Source organism: Eptatretus burgeri, chromosome 6 (assembly GCF_056783735.1).
Source record: "Eptatretus burgeri isolate ZD-2024b chromosome 6, Ebu_testis_v1, whole genome shotgun sequence".
In the NCBI taxonomy this organism is placed as follows: Eukaryota; Metazoa; Chordata; class Myxini; order Myxiniformes; family Myxinidae; genus Eptatretus; species Eptatretus burgeri.
In genome coordinates, this window is record NC_140966.1 from 76,509,888 (window position 1) to 76,523,569 (window position 13,682).

General features: G+C 42.1%; 1 protein-coding gene across 3 annotated transcripts in view; it reads right to left on the minus strand.

Annotated features, from left to right (window-relative positions):
* Positions 1–13,682, minus strand: part of LOC147025110 (single-stranded DNA-binding protein 3-like) — a 164,862-nt gene that overhangs the window by 6,401 nt on the left and 144,779 nt on the right. Inside the window, exons 11-16 of one of the 3 annotated variants that reach the window (XM_085885723.1) lie at positions 11,561–11,596; positions 6,918–6,969; positions 6,737–6,798; positions 6,517–6,604; positions 5,295–5,323; positions 3,682–3,783 (exon numbers count right to left, since the gene is read on the minus strand). In XM_085885723.1, coding sequence (XP_085741849.1) covers positions 3,682–3,783; positions 5,295–5,323; positions 6,517–6,604; positions 6,737–6,798; positions 6,918–6,969; positions 11,561–11,596 — 369 coding nt within the window. Of the gene's footprint in view, positions 1–3,350; positions 3,784–5,294; positions 5,324–6,516; positions 6,605–6,736; positions 6,799–6,917; positions 6,970–11,560; positions 11,597–13,682 lie in introns of those variants that run through there. The other 2 variants (XM_085885725.1, XM_085885724.1) reach the window with 2 other exon arrangements.

The window sequence follows — 13,682 nt, forward strand, 5'->3', positions numbered from 1 at the left end:
CGCTGATCTCAGTGCAGGGCAAGGTCTTTGCTCGGATAATTCTTGATAGGGTTCACCACCATTTGCTTGAGCACCATCGCACAGAGCAGTAAGGCTTTACACCAAAGAGGTCAACGATTGACTGTATCCTTGCCTTTGGGTCCTTACTGAACGCAGAAGAGAGCTTCAGCAGGGGCTGCTTGCAGCTTATGTTGATCTCTGTAAAGTGTTCAATCCAGGGAATCGGGATGACCTCTGGAGGATTCTTGGTCTTCGTGAGGTGCCACCAAAACTGATCAATCTGATGTCTGAACTCTACTCTGGTACCAAGAGTGCTGTGAGATGTGGTGGTACCATCTCTGACTTATTTCCAGTTGTTGCTGGAGTTCGTTGGGGTGTGTACTGGCCCCCACACTTTTCAGCACTTGTATGGACTGGATTCTGGGGAGGATGTCGGAGAGATCAAGCTGCGGTGCATCGTTTGGGAATGTCAAGATCTCTGACCTTGATTTTGGAGATGATGCAGTCATATTTGCGGAGACTCTCGATATCCTTTTGGGAGTCCTCGAGGTGCTAATTGAGGAATTGGAGCTGCTGGGATAACAGATTTCCTGGGCTAAAATGAACATCCACGCTTTCAATGACATCTTGGACAATGCTATCTTGTCTGTACCTGTTTGTGGTGAGGATGTTAATGTCACAGAGAGATTCACTTACCTTGACAGTGATATTTATGTCTCTGCTGGCTGTGAGCCAGAGGCCCATAGACGTCTGGGTCGGGCCCGGGGAGTGATTTATTCACTGGATCATGGGGTGTGGCGCTGTCAATACCTGTGCAGGAGGACGAAAGTCAGAGTCTTCAGGTCCTTGGTGCTTCCAGTCTTGCTCTACGGATGTGAGCCTTGGACTCTGACCAAGGATCTGAGATGGAGACTTAATTCCTTTGGTACCAGGTCTCTGGAGAATCCTTGGCTATCGCTGGTCAGACTTTGTGTCCAATGAGCGATTGCTGAGAGAGACACAAATGAGATTTGCTACCTGCATATTCGTGAGCATCAGCTGCGGCTGTATTGACATGTGGCTTGTTTTTCTGACGCTGATCTTGCTCACCGGATTCTCTCAGCGAGGGAGCCTCGTGAGTGGAGGAGGCCAATAGGCCGACCACATGCCTCGTGGTTGCAGCAGGTTGATCGGCATCTTAAGGAGATGGGAATGGGCCAGGCATCTGCCTGGGGGATGGCCAGACAGATGTCCCTGGAGTACTGGTGGAAAGTGTATGCAGTGACACACTGCTCCAGCACATGCTCCCATATCTGACCTGATCTGTACCTTTCCACAACTTTACCCTGGAGGTCTTTTGAAAGCTCCTCGGTGCTCATGGTTGAGTCTTTGATGTGAAATGCACTACCCAGCAGAGGAAACCTACACAAACAGCTGATGTTATTCTGAAATAATCATAATCATTACAATTTAATACAGGTGGAGGCCAATTAACTTGGTGTGTGATTTTGAAGTTGATTGGTTACACCTGAACTAATTTACAATTGTTATGATAAGGGGGGTGGACACTTATCTAACCAAGATATTTTACTGTAGTTTTGTATTTTAAATTAATTTTCTGAAATTTCTCGAATTTGCTTTTCACTGGGAAGTTGTGGGTTACGATGTGTAAATAAAGGTAGAAAAAGTCTGATTGAATGCAATTTAATTCCAGGCTATAAGGCAACAAAAGGTAAAAATTTTGAAATGGGGTGTCGACTTTCGATAGGTACTTTAGCATGATATTTCAAAATGTTGTGGACAAGTTATGACATAACTAGGTGGATAAGTTGGTTAGTTGACCAGAACAAGACAATTAGATTTGGTTCAGTTCAGCACATCCAGCCTATCTGTGGGATACAAAAATGTAAACTGTTCAGCCTGGCGGAGGTATGCGGTCTACCGAGTGCCATTCTAGTTGGATTTTGGGATACCGATGGTGAAGCTTTGTTTCATCACAAGTTTTGAACAAACTATAAAGTCAGCTGGATCTGCAATGAGGAGGCATATAAGCTTGTGACATGTTGCCAGCTGTTGCTGTCGATCATGAGTGCAAAGGTTTCAGGGTACCCAAATATGCCGAAACCTTGGACAGGCCCAACTATTCATGTAAGATAACGAAAACGCTGCCTTGAGAATGTCCTGTAGACATTTTGGTGATCTGAACACAACAATCCTCTGTCATTAATACCTCAACCTTGACAAAACTTTACAGGCTAGTCGCATCTGCTGGCTTTCCTGATCTGGGGTCATCTTCAAGGGACTCACACCCACACTTAAGGTCAGGCATTCATTCGGTGACTGTGGAATATCCATGTAGACATTTGCCATACTTGGTCACAATGCGTTTATGGAATTTCTTTGGAGCTGGCACATTTTTTGCATAAAATTTGGTGAAACCAAGATGCTAATATTTTTTAGTAATGTCCGTAATCGTATGACATTGCAAACTTCTGGCATATACTCTGAAACAACAAACAATGTCAGATTAATAAAACTAATGGAATATAAGAAGCATACATGTAAGTTTACAATGAGCAATAAACTGTGGTGCTTGGGTAATGGATGAAATCAACAGGACGTTGATTGAGGGAAGTTAACCAGTGTGGGAAGCAGGGAGAAGCTGACATTTCAGGTGTTGACCCTTTGCCGGAGAAAAAAAAGCTAGGGTTAATGCCCGAAAGCTGGGGTTCAACCCTCTTTTGCTCTGATGAAGTGTTAACGCCTGAAACATCAGCTTCTCCTTACTTTCAATGGTGTTTAGCATACCTCAATCAATGTCCTGTTGATATCATCCATGGTTCTACCTGTGCACCAACGCAGATTGACACTAACCTTCACCAGAAAGACTAGTTCTTCATTCTACAGTCGTGCTAGGGTGTCAACTAATACCACGTTCCTCAAACTTTTTGAACGCCTCAAATTTAGCTCCCATAATCTCATCCTACTTATTCGATTCGGAAAGCTTACATGGGTGTAATAGTAGTACAAAGACATGCTCTTGCAAAAAAATCTAGTCATATCATCAGGGCACTATGATGTGGATGAGATAGTAAACTTAACACTCCCTTCGAACTAATACTCAGTGCTGCCTTTTGACGCCACATCAAAACCTTAGTTTTAGTCATATCTGACTCCATATCTAGAGATCGAATCAGGAAGCAGATTCAAGCATGACTGTTTGGTAATGAGAATCAGAGGTGACCACAGTGGCAAGGAGCTATGATGCCTGACATAATGCAGATAATCATAATTATGTTTCATTCAGTAGTATGTGTGATTGCTTGAGCTTAACTTCTGTGAGCTGGCAAGCCAAACCACCAGAAACCATCTTTGATTTTTTTTTTTTTAATGTTGGAAAATTGCGTCACAGAACACGAGGTTACAGGAAACAGCCTCACAAGGCCATATCCTGCCGAGCCCAATGAAAACACAGGGAGGCGACTACAGTATGAACCATGATGTTGAGAACAAATAAGGTTGAAGATTTACTCGATTATGATCACATTGTATCAAAACAATCAACCATCCTTGTCAAAGAAAGGCAGAATGCATTAAGACAATATCCCTTCTTTCTAATAAGTCACTGAATGTATTGGCTGCCATTCCGCGTCGGGGGGAAAGCAAGGCAGGGTAGTTACGTGCGGGAGTGAAGGGCCGTACCCCGTCGCTGGGGAAGGCATTGAGGAAACCCGCGGGGATCTCGCCATCATCATGTGGCGTGCCTGGAGCATTGCTCAGGCTGCTCAGGTTCGGTGGAGAGTTCTGGGAAGTAACAAGCAGATAATTATTCAACAATTTTATTTCGTCTTCCAAAAATTCCATCACAAACAGCTTGTGAAGCATGTGCATGAGCCTCCATTTTGAAAGAAAAAAACGTTTTATCAACCCAATGTGTGGGAAATAGGACTGTGGGAGCAGGAGAGTTTGAAGACAATGACATGTGTATATGTGGTGGACATTTATGGTTACAAATCATTTTCACAGGAGTCTCATCAAATACCACAAAGAAATTTATCTCAATGAGCTCCATTTTAAGATGATGAACCAAAGCAACCTTTATTAGTTATAACCGTAAATGTCCACTTACTTTGTATCATTATGCATATCTTTATGACAATGGAGCAAACAAACGTGGATGTCATCGAAACTCCAAAATTGACATGTGGTGGAAATAGCGCCACCATGGGTGGTATCCGGTATTAAAAATCATCTTCCTTTACCTTATGATATGGATTATGAAATGTTGTGATCAATGAAATCTCTTTCAAAAACTGATAAAAATTATTAAGTGCATTTCAAAGAATGTGCCACAGCAAATTGCCCACCAAATGTGGATGGAGAAGCCCACTAATTAGAGGAAAAGGAAAAAAAAATCATGATTGAGGTATCCCCTATAAGCAACGATCACTCCACAACGATTAGCAATCACACTGACCAATCCGCTTCTCTACACGGCCATTGGAAAAGATGCAGCCCCGACAACCCCTTGGTCACACATTCTGCCATAACCTTTCATGGGAGGATAATATCTCCAACTGACATGAAAGGACACTCATCATTTGTGTATTCTCCATAGCACTAAGGCATTCCTGTGCCAAACCGAGCTCATCACAGTGTATAAGACTTTCATACAGAACGCCATTAAGGATTGTTTCTCACTCTGGGCTGGTGTTCCTGCTTCCCACCTTGCTCCTCTTGAGGCGGTCTAAAACAAGGCCTTCCATACCTTTGGAATCTTCAGACAGGATGGCGGATTCTCAACGATTGTCACTCTCATACCAGGGGGAAGTCGGTGGGCTCTCTATTTTATAGAAGTTTACATCTGGCCTTACTCCTCCTGACCCCTCCTACCTTTACCCTTCCCAATTCCATCCAGGTCACATGCATTTCTCAAAAAACCCTCACCTGTTAACCCTCCCATAGTCCAAGCTGGTTGCACACTTGCATGAATTTCTCCCCTTGTTTTCTGATTTGTGGTGTCTATTGTCTCGTCATCACTTCAGTGTTCCAATGTGCTGCTCATTATGACATGATATCTTCTATATATGCTGATTCTTTCGCATTTTGTTCCTCTCCAGGTCATTGTTACTCGATTTTGTGTTCCTCCTCCTTGGGTAGCTCTACCTCCTCCCCTCCCATCCCCGCCTCTCCCCAACACCACGTGGTAGTTTGCAAACCAGCTGCCCTTTGTCATTTAGCTCCTCCATGAACACATATCCTTATATAGAGAAAATACAACAAAGATTTCATTGAAGTGCCATTCAGAATCTTACTTTTGGTATTCCATCCATCTCTCCAGAGCCTGAAAGAGGGGAAATGGCAAATTTCAGGTGTTATATGAAGACATTCACTCGATAACACATTTTCAAGTTCGTTCCCTCAAAATGCCATTCTTGCTTATGCTATAACAATGCTACCACACCTGTCACTCACTACTCTGGCAAAATCTAATGTCAATTATTGTTGTACCTTCGCTATGTCTGTGCACAAGCTAGGGGGCTTCGATTCATTATGCACACATGGAAGGTAGCTTGGGGAGGGGGGGGGGGGTTGGGTGGGGTCTCAAATGAGAAAATTAAAACTGAGAAAAGTAAGAGAAGTCCCTACAACTTTCATACAGAATTCCATGAGTATGGGATTCTGGGAAGAGAAGGCAAGAAGTTTGGGAGGGGATTGGTGTAAGCGAAGGGAAGGGAAGGAGGGAAGAGGCATAAGTGGAGCATGGAGCGAGGGGCTTCAAAAATCGTGCCATACTTTTGTACGTAATAAATGTATGACACCTTTATGCAGTTTTTGTATAATCCAACTATGAGCATGCGAGAGACGATGCTGAAGGCCATATTAGAGCACTATGGAGCTTTCACTTGCTGGACAGGAGTAAAAATCCCAGACTTTTGAAAACCCCTCATTTCAAGCAAATATCTCTGTCGAACTCCAGGCCAATAGCAGGTCGACCCTAAACAAAAGTCCAAGACATTAAATTGGATAACTAATGTCTCTTACCCATTGTGAGAGGAATGGAAAACAACTCGCTTATTAACCACAGACAGGAGTGCCTCGGCTTGCAGACAGGTGAATAAGGCCTCACAGGCTTGGACAAAGGCAATTGGCTACTGAGTATATAAAATTTGTATTAGCTCTTATTACATTCTGAATCTTCAGCAAATTGATGCAAACAATTTGCCCTGTGGAGGTCTTAAGTTTTCAGTGGTCCTGGTGATCTCTCGCAAAGTGGACCACAAAGCTGGTTGAAATCGGGTCCGTGTCGATAAATTGTGCTCATCGATACCTCTTAAAATATCTTCCAGCTGTTGAAACCATCTCTGATTACACAGCTCTGTTGTTGTTTTTGTTCAATCAGAATCTGTAACCCAATGGCCTAGAACAATGCATTTTAAGACGTCATTCATCTTGCAAAGCGAAAACATTTCAGTCCAACAACAACCCTTCGACTGATAAATGCCAGACAGACTGGCACGATGTAAAGTACCTCACCTAAGGAGCCATTCATTGGATGTGGTTCCATTCCAGCCATTCCTGACAACCCTGCCATAGGACCCTCGCCCCCAGGACCCATTTGAAACTGCGAGCAGGGGGTGACACAAGATCGAATAAAAGGCCACAATATGGGCCACAAGGGCAATTATTGCTGTTATTATTGTTTGTCTTTCCGTTTGTCAGTATCCACATTCCACTTTGTGGCATGTGAACTCACACTGGGCCGGTTGCCTGGAATGGCAGGGTTCATCATGGAGTACATGTCACTTGAGTTGGAATCTGTGGCGGATACACAAAAGCAATTATCTGAAATGCATGTTTTTTTCCGTTTGTTTTGTTTTGTTTTAGAGCCATTGAGTGAATAATGTGAGGCCTATCCATTCTTAAGATATACGCACCTCCAGGGCTGGGCATTATGGGTGTCCCAGGGGGGCCACTTCCTGGTGGAGCCTGAAAAACACAACACCAGGTCCTTTAGTTGTTTGGATGTCCAACTGTATTTTCATAACTATCGACCACTCTCTCTCTTATCTGTGTTTATGATCACATACAAAAGTATTTACGTAATGTGACAAACTGTATATGGGTTTCTACCCAACATGTGCAAGCGGTGCTGCACTGTACTCAAATCGTGAATTCTCCACAATGTCAACACGTTCATTGTGATTGTTTGAGTTTAGCCTTTTTGGAATTCCCATCTGAGAACTTGCCTCGTGATGATAATATCCAAGGTTCAGAATCACATATAGTGTGTTGATTTGTCCACTTCACCTGACGTCCTTGTTCTACACACGTAATACATTTACAAGCTCTTCCGTGAACCTGAGGCTCTTTGGAGAAAAAAAGTAGGATAATTTAATCGTGTCTTTTAAGAAGGCATTTTAAGCAGTGGATAAGCAGAGGCATTGTTCTGGCCTTGCTCATTTGTTAAAGCATGGCTTGCATGTAAATAGAGCATAAAATAATGGACGGTTTTGATTAAACGATTGATGTCCAACATGCCAACAGATACAGTGCATTCTCATGGCTGGTAGGATAGTCCAGAGGGACACACACTTCCCTCTGAGCTGTCTTGCCTGGGTTGGAATCTAGACCCAGCTATAAACTCTCATCCTTTTGTTTTGCAGGCAGGGCGATTCATCAATGTGTGTGCCATCCCTCGGATGGACGTTAAACTTGGCGTCCGGTCTGCTGACATTAGTTGGTGGACATCAAAGATGCTACGGTGTCTTTCGGAAAGAGTAGGTGAGCTATTGCCAGTACCCTGAACAAATTACAAATTGCTGCTCTAACCTATAGGGGGCACAATGAAATTGTGCTACCCGCAGCCACGTGACGTGTACAAAAGAAGGAGAAGAAGTACAGTATCGTTATGATGAACAAATCTGCACTGTGGAAGGGTCAATGGATCGAAAATTAATTAAATTGGTGTGACATCATTCAAATGTATTAATTTATTTAAACATTTAATCATTTTTATATCTTCCCTCCTCCATGGAAAGAAGAAATTTTGCATTTGCTTTGTTTCTTTCTTTCCTTTCCTTCTTTCCAACAATTACAAATGAATACTATTCCTTCATTTTGAGGAAATCCTCATCAATTTTGTAATTGAGGTATACTGATCCAACACACACAGATCATTTTTTATTTTTTCGATTTTCGCCCCCCCCCCCCAACTTTATAAGGGGTCAAAGGGAAAACACAAAATCACAGATTGTGCCTTGCCATTCCGTATGTGAGTTCATAGAGATGAAGTTTTGCTCCTATAAGGATGCATAGAAAAATCTTGGATAATAGTATTTTGGGGGGGATTTTTAGGAGTGAAAGGTCAAAATGGGTCACAAAATTAAGGATATTTGCTTTCCATGGCTCTCTATTTTAATCAATCCAGACAAAAATTCGTAAAAAAATGTACCTTACCACAACCTCTACTGGACAGATGGAACTGGACAGATTTTAGGTTGGTGCTTTTGTGTATATTCAACAGGGACTCAAAGGTCAAAATTGGAGGCAATATTAAGGTTTCTGACATGCTAGGTTCTAGGTTCATGGAAGAGCAAGATGACAGGGGGTAAAAAAGCAACGTACTGACATTGGGACCAGAGTTGCACACAATAAGCGAGAGAGAGAGAGAGAGAGAGAGAGAGAGAGAGAGAGAGAGAGAGAGAGAGAGAGAGAGAGAGAGAGAGAGAGAGAGAGAGAGAGAGAGAGAGAGAGAGAGAGAGAGAGAGAGAGAGAGAGAGAGAGAGAGAGAGAGAGAGAGAGAGAGAGAGAGAGAGAGAGAGAGAGAGAGAGAGAGAGAGAGAAACACAGTCACCTGCAAGTAAGAAGGTTGGGTTGGGTAGGGTTCATGGGGGTAGGTGACATTGTGGTTAGGCATGGAGGATGACATGACATGGTGGTGCAATGCTTGCTTGAAGTCCTGGAGTGTAGCGAATGATTGAACCATCTCCAGAAAGCAATTCCACAAAAGGGGGGAGAAAGAGGAACGAAAGAGTAGAGGTGGGGGAAAAGCCTGGATTTTTGAGTTCAGCAAAGAGTGTGACTTAACTAATCCTACATGTTAACCTCAGTTCCCATCTAGCCATAACATTCACTGAAATATCTGCCCATAACAGAGAGTTTAACTTAATTTATCCACAATAGTTCAATGGATTTTGTATTTTTTTTAAATAAAAAAATCTGTAGTTCGCTGTTCATTATACCGAGTTGAAATTTGTTTGTTAAAATGTATTGTCCTCCAAAGGTGCCATCAGTTATAAAACATTTTGTTCTGCAACAAGTGTTCCTTGAAGCAAGACTTTATTGCGTTCTTTCCAATTAATATATAAGCCAGTCAAAAATGATGGGTTGGAGTTATTTAATTCAAAATATTCAAGGTGACTGGAAGATATGATGTTTCGTAGCAAGAAGTGTTATTAAAACACCACATGTACAAATGTGATCATATTTTATCTTCTGGGACGTTTTGTTTCGACGGTACAGCCTCGTGAGCATGCCAAAGTCTGAAGCCTCGACATAGCGCCAGGTTTGCTTGTATCTTCTTTATTTATTAGACATCGTACGGACATAAATGAACACTCGTTTTACTCTGTGCACATTACACATCACGTGCAGCAAATTTCCCCTCCCTACGCCTTGTATTTATTGTTATTTTAAAAAATGCTTCTGTATAGTGCTCATGAAGCCCAGTTGCAAATCACCATCTACAGTTCCAATTGAAGAGACGTAATCACTCTTTTATGAAAAATGTTTTTTGAGTTTTTTTATCATGAAAAATAGACTGTAGTGAACACATGGTCATGTTAAAGGATTGGCCTTTAAACTCCTACTTAAATCGTCCTTAAGGCCCTGCCACACCTTGACGACTTAGCCAGCATATGCCGACGTATGAAAAATTTGTCTAAAACGCTGGCACACGTCGAATACGTTATGGGTAAGTTTTGTATACATTAAGAGCACGCTGAAGCACGCTGGCATACGTCGTAGTACGCCAAGCTCGTCGACAAATTTTAAGCATGCTCAAAAATTTTCGACGTATGCCAGTGTATGACTCACACGTTCCGCATACGCTGGCCATAAGTTGTAGGCACGTTATGCAATCATTGACACATGTTACTTGTAAGTTACTCATAAGTCGAAACATGTCGAGGTAATGTTTAGCGTACCCGAAACTTATTTCTAACCTATGAGTAACGTGCTTTGAACCTATGTGTAACGTATCTCCAATGCATATTTAACGTATGTAGACGTATTTGACATCTTCCGGACGACCACAGAACTTACTGAACGTGTTTCTAACTTCCAGCTACCGTATAATGGTGTATTGGCAGCGTTTAGGGGAATTGGTATATAAAAATGGGGTTCACACAGGAGGAACCCATCAGTGTTCCAGACTCCATGTTTTTTCTTTTGTTTTTTTTTTCTTCGGCATGACAGTGATGTTGACACTTCGATTTCTAGTGCGGTTATGATTTAAATCGTTGAGCGGCAGCCTATTAATAGGCTACACCACGTGATCGTCGGCGATACGATGCCGCGCTATGCATAAGTTAGACTATCGTTGGGCATAGGTTGTGAACGCCGACAAAACGCTAAGCATTCGTTGGTATAAGTTATCTATAAGTTATCGAAACGTTCTGTGTAAGTTACTAATACGTTATGCAAACGTCCAACTCGTTATGAATACGCCCAAAACTGAAAAAAAACATCAATAGTTCAGTGTATGGCAGCGTTTTAGATACATTTTGATACGTTGCCATACGCTGGCTAAAACGTCAAGGTGTGACAGGGCCCTTATGAAGGGGGACAGACAAATACATACTGTTTTATATAGCAAGATGAATACGAGTGTCTGTGCATAAGGTTATCTAGTTTTACAGGGTGGGGTAATTACATCTGATGGTTTTATTACCCTTGTAACTTTTTTGTTTCTAAACCAAATTAAATAAAATTTCTACACAACATAGGCACATACTTCAAGTTTTTAAAATCAATTTTGATTCTTTATTTCTTAAAAATTACATCAGACAAATGGGCCCCTTTCGAATTCGTGCATTCGTGACAGCAGATCATCATATTGTTCATTACTACAACCAATGTCTCTTGATCAATAGAGTGGATGATTGCAGTGATGTTTGCCTTCAATTCATCGATCGATGTTGGATGTTCCTTATAAACTTTGCCTTTCAGAAATCCCCAAAGGAAGAAATCTGGTGGAGTTAAATCTGCCAAATCAAAGTGTGCCTCATCTGTCAGGATGACCTTGTTTGTGAAATTGGCATGCTCATTGCATTTTAAAAAAAAATTAAAAATTAAAAAGTGCTCATTGCATTTAAAGTGCTCCATCATTAAAAACTTTCAAGCATTTTCTGTAAAACAAAGAAAACAATAATTAGTTATGCCAAGACTGCTTCCGGCTAGAAAGATTGCAAATGTGTCAGATATAAATGCCCCACCCTGTACTTTGCAATAATAATTTTCCTTCGAAAGAGACATCTCATATCTTCTTATCACCACAAATAATTGGGTGACAGCTTACCCCATAGTTTCCAGGAGATGATGCTGAGTATGGTATCTGCAAAGGGAAAGAGTCACAGAATTAGATGGAATTAAAAACAAAAATGGAAAGAGTTCACTTCAAATAAGGAATAATAACCTCTGAGGGAAGAGGAGGGGGCAGTGTTCAGGCCAGAATTTCAAAGCTTCAGTCTTGGGCATGTGTTTTTTGATTGTGAAATGAAAACATGACAAAGTTGAACAGCATTCACTTTCACTTGCAGAGCAAAGCCAGTAGTATGTCTGTCAAAGCAATTAACATGCACATTGGACTGAAGGCCAAAATGCATGGTCATTAAAGAAATGCTGTTTTTGCCTTTTGGACATTATTGGAAAGACAACAATAAGCTTCTTGGCCAGGCCTGGAATCTACAACCCAAAGCATCATCAGTAAAGTTAGATTGGACTGGCCAACCAATCAATGGGAAGAAAACTGGAAGAGAGAAATTCATTGAGATGAAGGAAGAGATTGAAATGGGCAGGAAGACAGAGGGAGAGGACAATGTGCAGATGGTATTACTCCTACGCTATTCCACAACACATAACGGGTGTTTTAAGGGGAAGGAATGTCATCAATTACCATTCCTTGTCAAAAATAAACTTATTCTTCTTCTTGCATATGGCAGCTTGGCTGTTGGGTAGCTATCATTTTGCTGGGGCATTAAAATGCCACTGGTACTGTGTCCCTCTACCAGTACACTGGTACTCATTTCACCAACTTCAGAAGGATGACAGGCTGAGTTAACCCCACCTCGTGTTAATTCAGCAACCAACAGGGCTCAAACTGAGGACCCTAAAATACCAAGCCAGCCAGCCTAACCAATAAGCCAACATCAAGCTTCTGAAAAAAGAAATTTAAAAGTCAGAGAGATGAGAGGAAGAGATGAGGGAAGGAGGACGAGATGAAGGAAGGAATGGAGAGAAGATGTGACATGTTATGGCCGATTGGCATGCGCTGTGGCATGGATCCTTTTTGACTCGGATGTGCCGACAAGATTAATTCTTGTCACCAGGTTGAACCTGTGTAATTCCCTCCATTTATGTCTAAATTAACACCACATGGGGATTTTGTTTTGAGTCGGCAACAATGAAACTTCAACAAACAAACAAACAAACAAACAAACAGCCGACAGTAAACTAAAGGACACAAATACACAAGAAGGGGGAATAAAATGATTCAGAAAGGAAAACGAAATAACTGTACCAATGGCCACTGAACAATCACCAACGAATGGCCAAAAAAAAACAACCGTTTCTTTTTCAACCAATTCACTTGCGTTATCTAAACGGCCTGAGAAGGGAAAACTTTAGGTTCACTAAAGAGGAACAAATATGAGTACAAGATGGAAGGGAAAGAAACAAACTCAGATGGGACCAAGCCAGTGAACCAAGCGGGAGGGGGTTTTGTCGATCCAGGATTGCGAAAGGTGAAGGAAAGCTGGACCAAAGAATGAACGATCCAGCGCTCTGCAGTTCCTCCTCAGTCCTTCCCAAAGTGAGCTCCAGTGGACAGCTCTCAGCCCCGGTCCCAATGTTGCGTCTTCAAAATGGGATGCGGCTGATGTGGAGCACAGTTTTCTGCGTTGCTCCTTCTCTCTGCGACGAAGTCGCAAGTCCAAGGAAACTGTCAACCTCGTCGTTTTTGAGCTCTCAAGCAAGGACCATTGAACGCTCGTTTTCAAACTCTCAACCACGTCCTTTATAATCGAACAACCTTTCCTTCCCTCCTGCATTTTTTACAGGTATCAGATGTTCCAGGCCACCCGGTGGCAGCTTTATTGTACGTCCCCACCGGGTGTGGATGGAGGCGCTTGGGGTGAGAGAGGGGCGTACACACACACCAACTGTCAAACCATCTACACTCTGCTTTCTCAGTCAGCCTGAGTCTTGGCTGCATTTATAAATGCTATAGTTTGGAAGTAAACTCGAAAAAACAAGAAAATTCTAAACAAAACAAAGCAAAACAACCACGTACATGAAACAAATGGAATTACATGAAACGAACACACACACACACACACACACACACACACACACACACACACACACACACACACACACACACACACACACACACACACACACACACACACAGACACACACAC